We start from the raw sequence: 12,864 nt of genomic DNA, 5'->3' as shown, positions 1-12,864 counted from the left end.
TTTCCCTAACTTCCCCCCCCCCACACGAGCCCCCTGTGGATGTCAGAGTTATCCACGACCCCCCCCCCCCCAACTTTTCGAGAAACGATCTGAGCCATTATTATATAATACGCATAACAGTGCTTCGTAAAAGATCACGTTCATAGTGTAATATTGTAATGAAAAAAAAACAATAGATGAACAAATATTTATTTGGAAACTTCACGATCAGATCAGATCTTTATCTTCCGGACGTACTGTCATGCGTATACCAACTTCACCTAAGTCGTGCGGCATGTGTCTGTTGCATAATTCAGTTATTTATCACATGCACGGTACGGTACTACTATGGATTAGTCTATGGGCAACATTTGCGTATGGAACGCGGAAAGAGTTTGTCGATAGGTACGACTTATGTACATTACTAAAACTATGATATATCAGATTTTAGTTCAACAAAAAGTACTCTAGTTTTGACTTTCAGAAACGTCTCACGAACCCCCTGGGATGGACTCACGCACCCCTGGGGGTTCATGCACTCCAATTAGGAATCCCTGATCAATATAGGATAAAACTAACTTGGGTTGCTTCCTCTGGTTTTATTTTAATATATTTATTGGAAACTTCGAATGAGATATTTGTTTTACTCAATCTAGTACAATACAAATATGTGTATAAGGTTTCGTGAGGATTTTGTGTGTTTGTACTTGCCTGCGAAAGGAAGGTTAAGTCTGCAAAACCCAAATAAGCCCATTGCACGGCAAAGTACCTAATTGATTTTAGTTGAATACAGGATGCAACGCATTCATTCATGATATAGCCCGCAGAAACTCTTGATAAATTGCACAATAAATTGTCGCCTATTGAACGCTAATTCTAACTGACAGACGTACGAATCAAATGTACGTAGTACTGGCTTTGCATGAATCAAGACTTAGCCGAGTTTCTGTATATATGTGTCTGTGGATGTGTTTGTTTGATATCCGGGGGGGGGGGGGGGAGGAGCAGAAGTTCAACAGCTGAAGGAAAGAGAAAATAGTTTTTGCTACTATAATTAGATTGCAGATCTCAACTTGGTAAATGAATATCTTTAACTACATGGTTACTATCTACAATTTACCGTACATTTTATCGGGACAATTCTCTGGCTTCTCCATACGATATCCCCTTTTAATTCTGGTGATAACTTCTCTCGGGGCCATTCCCGGATATGGTTCGCCTCCAACGGTATATATCTCATATAGGACTATTCCGTAAGACCATCTGGATAATATATATGAGGTCAAAGAAGAAGAAGAATGCTCACGTTACGTAACCTTGTCGAAAAGAGAAGGATTGAAGCATTCGAAGTACAGCTAAGTGCATTGTCAGGGGCGTAGCGAAGGTTTTTTTTGTTGGGGGGGTGTGGAGAATTTGATTTGCCGACGGATCTGGAAGTGGTGACTGAAATGGGGGAGGGGTCTAAGGGGAGGGGGTATCCCCCTCCCCTTTGACAATTTTTAGTTTTGAAACGTCCTTAGATGCAATCTGGTGCATATTTTAAGTCAAATTTGATTTGCCGACGGATCTTGAAGTGGTGACTGAAATGGGGGAGGGGTCTAAGAAAATTTAAGAAAATCTAAGAAAATTTAAGAAAATTTATAGTTTTGAAACGTCCTTAGATGCAATCTGGTGTATATTTTAAGTCAAATTTGATTTGCCGACGGATCTGGAAGTGGTGACTGAAATGGGGGAGGGGTCTAAGGGGAGGGGGTGTCCCCCTCCCCTTTGGCAATTTTTTAGTTTTGAAACGTCCTTAGATGCAATCTGGTGCATATTTTAAGTCAAATTTGATTTGCCGACGGATCTTGAAGTGGTGACTGAAATGGGGGAGGGGTCTAAGAAAATTTAAGAAAATCTAAGAAAATTTAAGAAAATTTATAGTTTTGAAACGTCCTTAGATGCAATCTGGTGTATATTTTAAGTCAAATTTGATTTGCCGACGGATCTTGAAGTGGTGACTGAAATGGGGGAGGGGTCTGAGGGGAGGGGGTGTCCCCCTCCCCTTTGGCAATTTTTTAGTTTTGAAACGTCCTTAGATGCAATCTGGTGCATATTTTAAGTCAAATTTGATTTGCCGACGGATCTTGAAGTGGTGACTGAAATGGGGGAGGGGTCTAAGAAAATTTAAGAAAATCTAAGAAAATTTAAGAAAATTTATAGTTTTGAAACGTCCTTAGATGCAATCTGGTGTATATTTTAAGTCAAATTTGATTTGCCGACGGATCTGGAAGTGGTGACTGAAATGGGGGAGGGGTCTAAGGGGAGGGGGTGTCCCCCTCCCCTTTGGCAATTTTTTAGTTTTGAAACGTCCTTAGATGCAATCTGGTGCATATTTTAAGTCAAATTTGATTTGCCGACGGATCTTGAAGTGGTGACTGAAATGGGGGAGGGGTCTAAGAAAATTTAAGAAAATCTAAGAAAATTTAAGAAAATTTATAGTTTTGAAACGTCCTTAGATGCAATCTGGTGTATATTTTAAGTCAAATTTGATTTGCCGACGGATCTTGAAGTGGTGACTGAAATGGGGGAGGGGTCTGAGGGGAGGGGGTGTCCCCCTCCCCTTTGGCAATTTTTTAGTTTTGAAACGTCCTTAGATGCAATCTGGTGCATATTTTAAGTCAAATTTGATTTGCCGACGGATCTTGAAGTGGTGACTGAAATGGGGGAGAGGTCTAAGAAAATTTAAGAAAATCTAAGAACATTTAAGAAAATTTATAGTTTTGAAACGTCCTTAGATGCAATCTGGTGTATATTTTAAGTCAAATTTGATTTGCCGACGGATCTTGAAGTGGTGACTGAAATGGGGGAGGGGTCTAAGGGGAGGGGGTGTCCCCCTCCCCTTTGGCAATTTTTTAGTTTTGAAACGTCCTTAGATGCAATCTGGTGCATATTTTAAGTCAAATTTGATTTGCCGACGGATCTGGAAGTGGTGACTGGAATGGGGGAGGGGTCTAAGGGTAGGGGGTCTACCCATCCCCTTTGGAAAATTTTTAGTTTTGAAACGTCCTTAGATGCAATCTGGTGCATATTTTAAGTCAAATTTGGCACGGAAGAAGCTCCCGTTCTCCTTTTCTCTATTCAGCTTTCCTTCTTTCTTCCCCTTCCGCTCTCTTCACCTTTTCTCCTTTTGCCGACAGACCCAAAATTTGCCGACAGCGACCAAATTATTGGGGGGGTGTGACACCCCCCCACACCCCCCGCTCGCTACGCCCCTGTGCATTGTAACAGAGTCTCATAACAATCAATTCCAATCGTACGTAACCATGTCGAAAGTGAGAAGGAAGCATTCGAATTGAAGCATTTGACATACAGCTAAGGTCATCGTAACAGAATCTCGTAACAATCAATTTCAATGTAAAGCATCACACGATGAAAATGTTTTTAGAATTAGCTTCGCTTCTCGCTTAATAATACTTGTCATTCACAACTGTGACATTATCATGTATTGTGCAACTTACTTCAAACTGGTACAGTTGAACACGTGCGTCTACGTTAAGACCCATTTCAAAACTGTGACATTATCATGCATTGTGCTTCAAACTGGTACAGTTGAAAACGTGCGTCTACGTTAAGATCCATTTCACAACTGTGACATTATCATGCATTGGGCAACTTACTTCAAACTGGTACAGTTGAACACGTGCGTCTACGTTAAGACCCATTACACAACTGTGACATTAATTATCACGCATTGTGCAACTTACTTCAAACTGGTACAGTTGAAAACGTGCGTCTACTTTAATACCCATGGGTGGAGTGTGTACCTCCACCTTGTAAACCTCTCACAAAATCTCAAAAGAACATGAAACTTGCGTGAGACCCAATCTATCGTCTAAATATACACCATACTGTAGGCTACCATTTGACGCTATTTTTTTTCTGTTGGATGGCCCCAGACCCATCCCCCCCCTTTGCTCCCTCACCCCTCCTACATGCGAGTCGGCTTCAATGCACTATAATAAGTTTTCGATAATAGTTGTTAGTGAAATCCAGCAGTTAAATAGTTGATACTGTTAAAGAAATATCACCCAAGATATAACGAAAAACAAACAAATTGATCCCCTCTCGACCCTATAGTCATCTTACATCGAGACTGTAACCGTGTGCTCAAGTTAGTATCACGGGTCCTATGAAAGGGAATATATAGTGCATAATGGTCAGGTTAAAGCTACCTTTAATTAATTACTGATCCACTCTCAATCTCAGTCCCATTGCATCGAGACATATATTGTTTAAGAAAAGACACCCAGGAAAGAACCTGGGCACGAAAAACCAAACAAGCAAACAAGTGATCCGCTCACAACCCCAGTCCCCTTGCATCGGGAATGTGACTGTGTGATCATCGTCAGGTGTGTATCACGATAAGCCCCTAGAAGGGGAACGTAATGCCACACGTGATCTCAGGCAAAATGCCGAGAAGGGAACATATACTTTTTTTTAAAAAGTCGCCCAGGAAAGAACCTGTGCACGATAAGCAATCTACCAAACGACTGATCCGCTCTCAGCCCCAGTCCAGTCCCCTTACATCGGGACTGTGACTGTGTGATCATCATCGGGTGTTCATCACCATTCCCCTCGAAAGGGAACAGATACTAAACATGATCTTAGCCAAAAAGCCGAGAACATACTTTTTATGAAAAAGTCACCCAGGAAAGAACCTGGGCACGAAAACCCAAACTACCAAACGACTGATCCGCTCTCAGCTCCAGTCCCCTTGCATCGGGACTGTGACTGTGTGATCATCGTCGGATGTGTGTCACCATTCCCCTCGAAAGGGAATAGATGATGCACATGATCTTAGCCAAAAGGCCGAGAACACATAGTTCATTAGCTTGATTAGTCAAAAAGCAAATTAAATAATGAAAATAAGCCCGGAGATATATGACTTATGGTTCAACTTTGTGCAGTGCTGGTATTGCAAAAAACGACTCAATCAAATAACTTATCCAACAAATTAAGATGTGTGTTCAAACTTACACGTCTCCTTCCGTTGAACATCTGCCATGAATGTTTGCCTCTGGACTGTACCATTTTACTGGCCTCTTCTCCTCAGGAGGCAGACGAAAGTAGCCTCTCTGGTAGATGTCATTTGATAAACCAAAGTCGGATATCTTCACCTCCATCTTTTGATTGATCAAGACATTTCTTGCTGCCAAGTCTCCATGAAAGTAACGAGTTGACGACAAATAAACCTTTATAGTTGAAGAGAACGGATATAGGTAGTAATGGTCAACAAATAAACATTTAAGGTTGAAGAGAGAGTGTATAGGTAGTAATGGTCAACAAATAAACATTTAAGGTTGCAAAGTAGTATATAGGTAGCATTGGTCAATAAATACACATGTGAGGTTGCAAGGAAGTATATAGGTAGTAATGGTCAATAAATCAACATTTAAGGTTGAAGAGAGTGTGTATAGGTAGTAATGGTCAACAAATAAACATTTAAGGTTGAAGAGAGAGTGTATAGGTAGTAATGGTCAATAAATCAACATTTAAGGTTGCAAAGAAGTATATAGGTAGCAATGGTCAATAAATACACATGTGAGGTTGCAAAGAAGTATATAGGTAGTAATGGTCAATAAATCAACATTTAAGGTTGCAAAGTAGTATATATGTAGTGATGGTCAATAAATCAACATTTAAGGTTGCAAAGAAGTATATAGGTAGCAATGGTCAATAAATACACATGTGAGGTTGCAAAGAAGTATATAGGTAGTAATGGTCAATAAATCAACATTTAAGGTTGCAAAGTAGTATATATGTAGTGATGGTCAATAAATCAACATTTAAGGTTGCAAAGAAGTATATAGGTAGCAATGGTCAATAAATACACATGTGAGGTTGCAAAGAAGTATATAGGTAGTAATGGTCAATAAATCAACATTTAAGGTTGCAAAGTAGTATATATGTAGTGATGGTCAATAAATCAACATTTAAGGTTGCAAAGAAGTATATATGTAGTGATGGTCAATAAATCAACATTTAAGGTTGCAAAGAAGTATATAGGTAGCAATGGTCAATAAATACACATGTGAGGTTGCAAAGAAGTATATAGGTAGTAATGGTCAACAAATAAACATTTAAGGTTGAAGAGAGTATACATAGGTAGTAATGGTCAATAAGAAACATTTAAGGTCGAGGAGAGTGTATATAAGTAGTAATGGTCAACAAATAAACATTTAAGGTTAAAGAGAATGTATATATGTAAGTAGTAATGGTCAACAACTAAACAGTCAAGGTTGAAGAGAGTGTATATAGGTAGTAATGGTCAACAAATAAACATTTAAGGTTGAGGAGAGTGTATATAGGTAGTAATGGTCAATAAATCAGGCGACTCAGAGTGAATAATTATCACTCTGGAGAATGAAGCCAAAAGATAAATGACTAATAACTTCCTTGCACCCTGGCAAGGCAACACAGCCATCAGTTTATTTTAATATAAATATCAATAGAAGTCATGTTATTCGTTTAGCTTGAGCAATCGTTTGATGCGGCAAGTATCAAGCTTAATGTTCTGTTTTTTATTTAAATATGTACACAGGTAAGTTTCTAATATATAGTTGCTTGATAAGTGCACAATAACTTACCATCCCCTCGCAAATTTGATGAGACATTCCAAGCTTTAAATAGTCAGTTAAGATGAAGACTGGATTTTTCTTACCAAACTCCGGCTGTGAACGGGATTGGAAAAAGGTTATATAAGGTACAAGTTATATTCAGACTTTTTTTTTTACCGACGCTTAAGCGAACACGAATGTGGAGGAAGCCCGGCTTTTGGTTTACAATTTTTACGTCAGGTGGCTTCCAATGCAACATTTTAATTCAAATTTGGAATCTTTTCAATTTAAGAAGTCATTTCAGATGGGAAAACCGTAGATTGCTCTTGAATGAAAAACCCACCGGGGATTGAACCCCGAACCTCCCGATTGCTAAGCCCCGTTGCTTCAAATACCACCGCTTTTATCCACTCAGCCACAGCACCGGTTATCACAAAGTTATAACTAGTTACAAGCTATCGCTAAAGTTAAATTAGTTACAATTTATCACTTAGTTGAAACTAGTTACGAGTTATCACTAAGTTATAACTGCTTACAAGTATCACTAAATTATAACTAGTTACAAGATATCACTAAATTATAACTAGTTACAAGATATCACTAAAGTATACATAGTTACGAGTTATCACTATTTTATAACTAGTAACAAGTTATCACTAATTTATAACTAGTAACAAGTTATCAATAAATTATAACTAGTTACAAGTTATCATTAAGTTAATTATAGCTATAACTACACGATATTACAGAAACGTGTTAAACAACATATATACATAGTAGGTGACAAAGACATTCTTCCATTAAAATTTAATTTATGGTTTAAAGATCCCTTTAAGGAAAAATAAAATAACAGACAGCCACGATAATGCTGATTCGGATCCTCTGTAGGTGTATCACTTTATTTGTAAAATCATTATAATTGTGAGAAAGATAAGAACCGCCAACTTTGTCAGAGCCCAAAGAGATATGTCACTGACATGTTAACTCTATAGTATTTTTCAGTCCCAGAGTATTTTGTAGGCTCAGAGAGGTATAGTTGAGTAATATGATTTAAGTGTCTGGCAACAATTCTGAGGATATGGACAACAACATTTCAGGTTGTACCGATTGTAATGAAAAGTTAATCACCTTTCTACATTTCTTAAAGTAATCTTTCAGTGATCCATATTCCATGTATTCTGTAATCAGGTAATAAGGCTCCTGCACAGTCTGACAACCCACCAACTTCAAAATGTTAGGATGTTCTCCTATCTCCAGCATGAGGCGAATTTCATCCAAAAATTCCTCCTTCATCGCGGCAGTTAACCCATCTACAAGGAAAGAGAGGAGAGGAGAGGATATTCAGTTATGAAGAGTTTTATAGTGGACTGAATCACCCAGTGTCAAATTTCAAAAATAAGCGTATGTTTATGGGACAGAATAAGGAGTAAAATATGGACAGCCTTTACATTCCATATCACTGTTGCACATGCGTGCGCCTTTCGCCTATTTATGCATAAAATTAAATGTTGACATTACGTCGATCACAACTTTGCGAATCTGCGTGATAATCTCCCTCGTAAAACAACCCCCTCCCTCCCCCACCACTTACCCCAAAAAATAAACAGTAAATTTAAAAAAAATATTAAATGACTGTTTTGCCTATATATATGATTATTTGTGAATACAAACTAATTAATTGAAAAAAAACAGCTTTGAATCATATTGCCATGACGTTTGACGTTTGACATCATTTTAATCATACCGAATTATATACCTCGTGTAGTTTTCACAGCGACTTGAAACTCGCCTCCAGCTTTATCACACAACAATCCCAGATAGACCTTTCCATACTGCCCGGCACCAATCGGATCACCAAGAACTTTTAGACTATCCGGCTCGGGAATTTCCTTGTCCCGAAATTCTGGCAGAACCGTCACTATATATAGAGAGAATATGACTGAGTAGGATTTCGATACACATGAATTTTTATATATGCTGCATCTGGTTATTGGGAATGGAACAGTTCAACAACTTAAAGTTAAAAAGAACGACTTTTATATGACATTTGATCTGATGTGTTCCTGTCGATTAACACTCCAAGGCACCATAAACTTGTTTCGCTCGACATGTCAATTTTTATCGGTTTATGTCGATTTAAACTGGTATAAGTCGAATTAAATTGATTTATATCGATTTAAAATGACATATTCCGATTTAATACGACATATCATCGATTTAAACTGGTGAATCGATTTAAATTGACGGAAACCGATTTACTTTACATATCATCGATTTAAATTGGAATATGTCGATTTAAATCGATGATATGTCGAATTAAACTGGTATAAGTCAATTTAAATCGACAGTTTAAATCGGTGATATGTCAATTTAAATCGGCAGAAGTCAATTTCAGCTGCTAGAAACTGGTATAAGTCGAAAGAAATTGATATGTGTCGATTTCAATCGGTTTATGTCGAATCCCCACGATTTGAGACTGATGGCCGGCCATACACTAGGCACCCGGTACTAAGCCTGTGAGCAAAACGGTAAATACATCTCGTCAAAACGGTAATTTTCAAATTTCTACCGTCTTAAACACTTAATACATCTCATCTCATGTTTTTAATAGTCGTCAATGTGATGTCTCTTCTACATATATGCTTCCGGACTCTTGTTCGGAAGTAAGGACACATCCATGCAGCTGGAAATGTATGTCATTCTAAACTGAACAAATCCTATGCTTTTCAATGTGCAGGGTTAACGAAAGTATGTATTTCATGGAGATAAATATAAGCATTGACTTGATTGGCAAGTATTGACAGTACCATTTGATCATATGCCTACCAGGTTCGTCACTGACTTTTATAGCGTAAGCGATGTGATATATCAGTTCTCACGCTATGATAAGTTCAATATGAGTCTACTACGTCGAAATATAATATCAGGCATAGATAAATATCGCATGAATTAACGAATGCCTAAAGTCGTAGTATTTTCTTCCCAAATTGATCACATTTGCCAAAAAATTGAGCAAAAATAAAACCACAAAATAAGAACACAAATTAAAATAAAATTCAAAGTACATATAAATAATGACCTTAAAGGACGTGGTGTAACTCTGTAGTGGCTAAGACCGATTCCCCATGCGGGAATGGGAGGGTGAGGGGGGGGGGGTCTGAGAAGAACCTCTCCTATGTCTAAAAGCATGTTGTTGTAATACATATTTCAAACTTCGTGTGCACGCGGTTGAAATATTATAACCCCACTATCTGGATCAGCCCCCTGACAATCTCTATGAACTTTAACGGGTGTAAACTAAGGTGACCATATTTGCCTGACATTTATTGTGTGGCTGATGTGGGGGAGGGTTATGAGGGAAAATTTTCAAGTGCCCATGGTGCTTAGATGTAAAATGGTGATACTAAGAAGCACTTTTTAAATCAATTTTATTTTCAAAATGTAGCTTTTTCTTAGATGAAATTTACTTACTTTACGAAAGATTGCTAGGCTAGATCGATCTAGCATATTCCACTTTACACTGGCCCACCTGAAATACTGGTTAGTTCCGTTCTGCGACTGCACACTTGACTAAATTTTGTTTTTACAATTATTTTACTAATAATGTGGGATATTTTCAAAATTCCTGAACATTCTGACGAATCGGGGACACTTTCGGGGACACTTGTTCATCGGGGACAGCACACTGTAATCGGAGACTGTCCCCGAAAATCGGGGACTCTGGTCACCTTAGTACTGTAGACAATGCACAAACCTGTTTTTTTAAGCTTCAGTTGATGATGTTGTGGCACAAAGACAGATTGGTTAGTCTTCGTTTGAGATTTTGGCTTCATGAGACAAAATATAACCGAGCATACTAGGACGATGACGAGCACCAATGCAAGTACAGACGTGCCGATGATGATTGGAAAGATGTTAACAGTAGAGCTATCCTGCGGGATGTCGGGACCTGGCTTGGTTGCTGCAGGTGATGTAGTTGGATCACTTGGACGTGGGGACGTTAGATCTGATATGAAAACAAAATATCTTATGATATAGTTGTAGAATGTAGTGTATATCATGCTATAGGTAGATCTTGACGGCTGGAAAGTACCTATACCTGCATTTTAACTATCTAATAAAGAGGGTGGAAGCCTGATAAATATATCTATACGTTAACAGCTTATACAGGTAAATGTATATAGGCCTACCGTAAGAACCTTCGTAGAAAACAAAGGATAAGAAATATACGAAACAGAGAATTCATGATTGTGAAATGCAATGCACAATAATTGAACCCGCAACGGATTGTTCAATAAGTGACACTGGAACAGACTGACAGCGATCTGTGTCATGGTTCAAACACTTATTTACTCCCCCCCCCCCACCCCACCTGCCCCAGCGACATAGCTGGCAATAGAAAAGTGAAGAAACCTCGTCCCCTCGATCTCCGCCCCTACCCTACCCTGGCCCCCCTCCCCCCAATACCAAGGGTCGAAGAGTCAAGATGAAAAACAGTATTGAACACAACCAATATACATTCTTACTTGGATAAGACTCACAATACTGGAAACAAAACCGTATTAAACGGAATATAATGCAAACGTGCAAAATATTTGATTATGTCAGGAGCCTATAGAGGCTTGTGACTCGGAAGGTGGTGGGGGTGGGGTGGGGTGGGAGGCACAGACCGGTCCGTCCGCCCCTAATTACGGGGTATCCTCAAAACCCGTCGACTGATTGTAGTTAACAATACCTGATAACAGAATATTGTAGGTTTGTTACTTGGGTTTATTTTCCAGAAAAAAAATGGTTGAATTGCCCCCATTCGGGTATAGAAGCTCTTCAATGCCGTATATATTTGAATGTGCGTCGTTGATGACTCTATATTAGTCATCTAATAAATCTTTGAGGGAGGGGACATGAATGGTTAAGTGAGGGGGGGGGGGCGGATGGTGGAGAGATCAACTTTTTCCACCCTAAATGAAGTTTCCTCATTACTTCACTTCATTATTATTATTATTATTATTATTATTATTATTATTATTATTATTATTATTATTATTATTATTATTATTATTATTATTATTATTATTATTATTATTATTATTATTATTATTATTATTATTATTATTATTATTATTATTATTATTATTATTATTATTATTATTATTATTATTATTATTATTATTATTATTATTATTATTATTATTATTATTATTATTATTATTATTATTATTATTATTATTATTATTATTATTATTATTATTATTATTATTATTATTATTATTATTATTATTATTATTATTATTATTATTATTATTATTAGGCCTATTATTATTATTAGGCCTATTATTATTATTATTATTATTATTATTAGGCCTATTATTATTATTATTATTATTATTATTATTAGGCCTATTATTATTATTATTATTATTATTATTATATAATACATGTACGAGGTATACCAATACACATATTACGTTACTTACAGGCGGCTACAATAGTACTGGCATTGAACCTGATGTTAGCAGTAGGTCCGTCCAGGGCTCTGAAGGCCTGTAAACTCGATAAATCAACGGAAGGTGCAATCTATAAGTATAAGAAAAGAAATAAGACTGAGAGAATATATACGAAACATCAACACATATCAAGCAAATTAAAAAAAAAATTAAAAAAAACAGTGCAATGGTTTCATTTCAGCAAACTGGCTTTAAAGGCTTATTCTAATACGTCTTCAATCTCGAAGGTCTAATTTATCTTATTTAAATCCTTTTACTACGAGTATATACGACATCTGTCACGTATGATCCATAAAGTTTATAAGTTAACACTTTAAACAACAACAATAGACGACATAATAAGAGCACAAATTTAACCCAACTCACAGATAAGACTGTCGAAATTAGCCTCATTTGTAACAAACCTAGATATCAAAATTTTGGAACCGGTATATACCCCTCCCGGCACCAGTTATCACAACCCAATCCCCCCCCCCCCCACAAACGTAGTGTATCTGTTGTGCTATAATATTTTTAAAATGTTAATCATTATGTCTGCCAGACGGATTTAAATTTAGGCAAATGATTCGACAACCTTATAAAATATATCAGTGATAAATGCATTCCATTCCCCGTTGCTAGACATATCAGCATACCGAATACCCAAAGCAAGGGTCTTAATAAGGAAATATGGATTCGGATCGACTATGCACTTGAGACTATATGGTATAGATGTGTATTGATTTCTTACCGATATATCGTAGTATGTCGCTTGAATATCTGTGTCCGTCAATGATAGTTCT

The 12,864-nt window shown here is 37.3% G+C and overlaps 1 protein-coding gene across 1 annotated transcript in view; it reads right to left on the bottom strand.

The window, feature by feature from the left end:
• Positions 1–12,864, bottom strand: part of LOC139958567 (fibroblast growth factor receptor 2-like) — a 33,497-nt gene that overhangs the window by 4,382 nt on the left and 16,251 nt on the right. The window contains exons 9-16 of the mRNA XM_071955707.1: positions 12,813–12,864; positions 12,053–12,152; positions 10,333–10,584; positions 8,335–8,496; positions 7,707–7,888; positions 6,609–6,692; positions 4,999–5,213; positions 1,105–1,242 (exon numbers count right to left, since the gene is read on the bottom strand). The exon at positions 12,813–12,864 is cut by the window's right edge and continues 38 nt beyond it. Coding sequence (XP_071811808.1) covers positions 1,105–1,242; positions 4,999–5,213; positions 6,609–6,692; positions 7,707–7,888; positions 8,335–8,496; positions 10,333–10,584; positions 12,053–12,152; positions 12,813–12,864 — 1,185 coding nt within the window. The remainder of the gene's footprint in view (positions 1–1,104; positions 1,243–4,998; positions 5,214–6,608; positions 6,693–7,706; positions 7,889–8,334; positions 8,497–10,332; positions 10,585–12,052; positions 12,153–12,812) is intronic.

Source organism: Apostichopus japonicus, chromosome 18 (genome assembly GCF_037975245.1).
Source record: "Apostichopus japonicus isolate 1M-3 chromosome 18, ASM3797524v1, whole genome shotgun sequence".
Taxonomy (NCBI): Eukaryota; Metazoa; Echinodermata; class Holothuroidea; order Aspidochirotida; family Stichopodidae; genus Apostichopus; species Apostichopus japonicus.
Note: the sequence above shows the minus strand (reverse complement) of the source record. Positions and strands in the feature narration are given on the sequence as shown.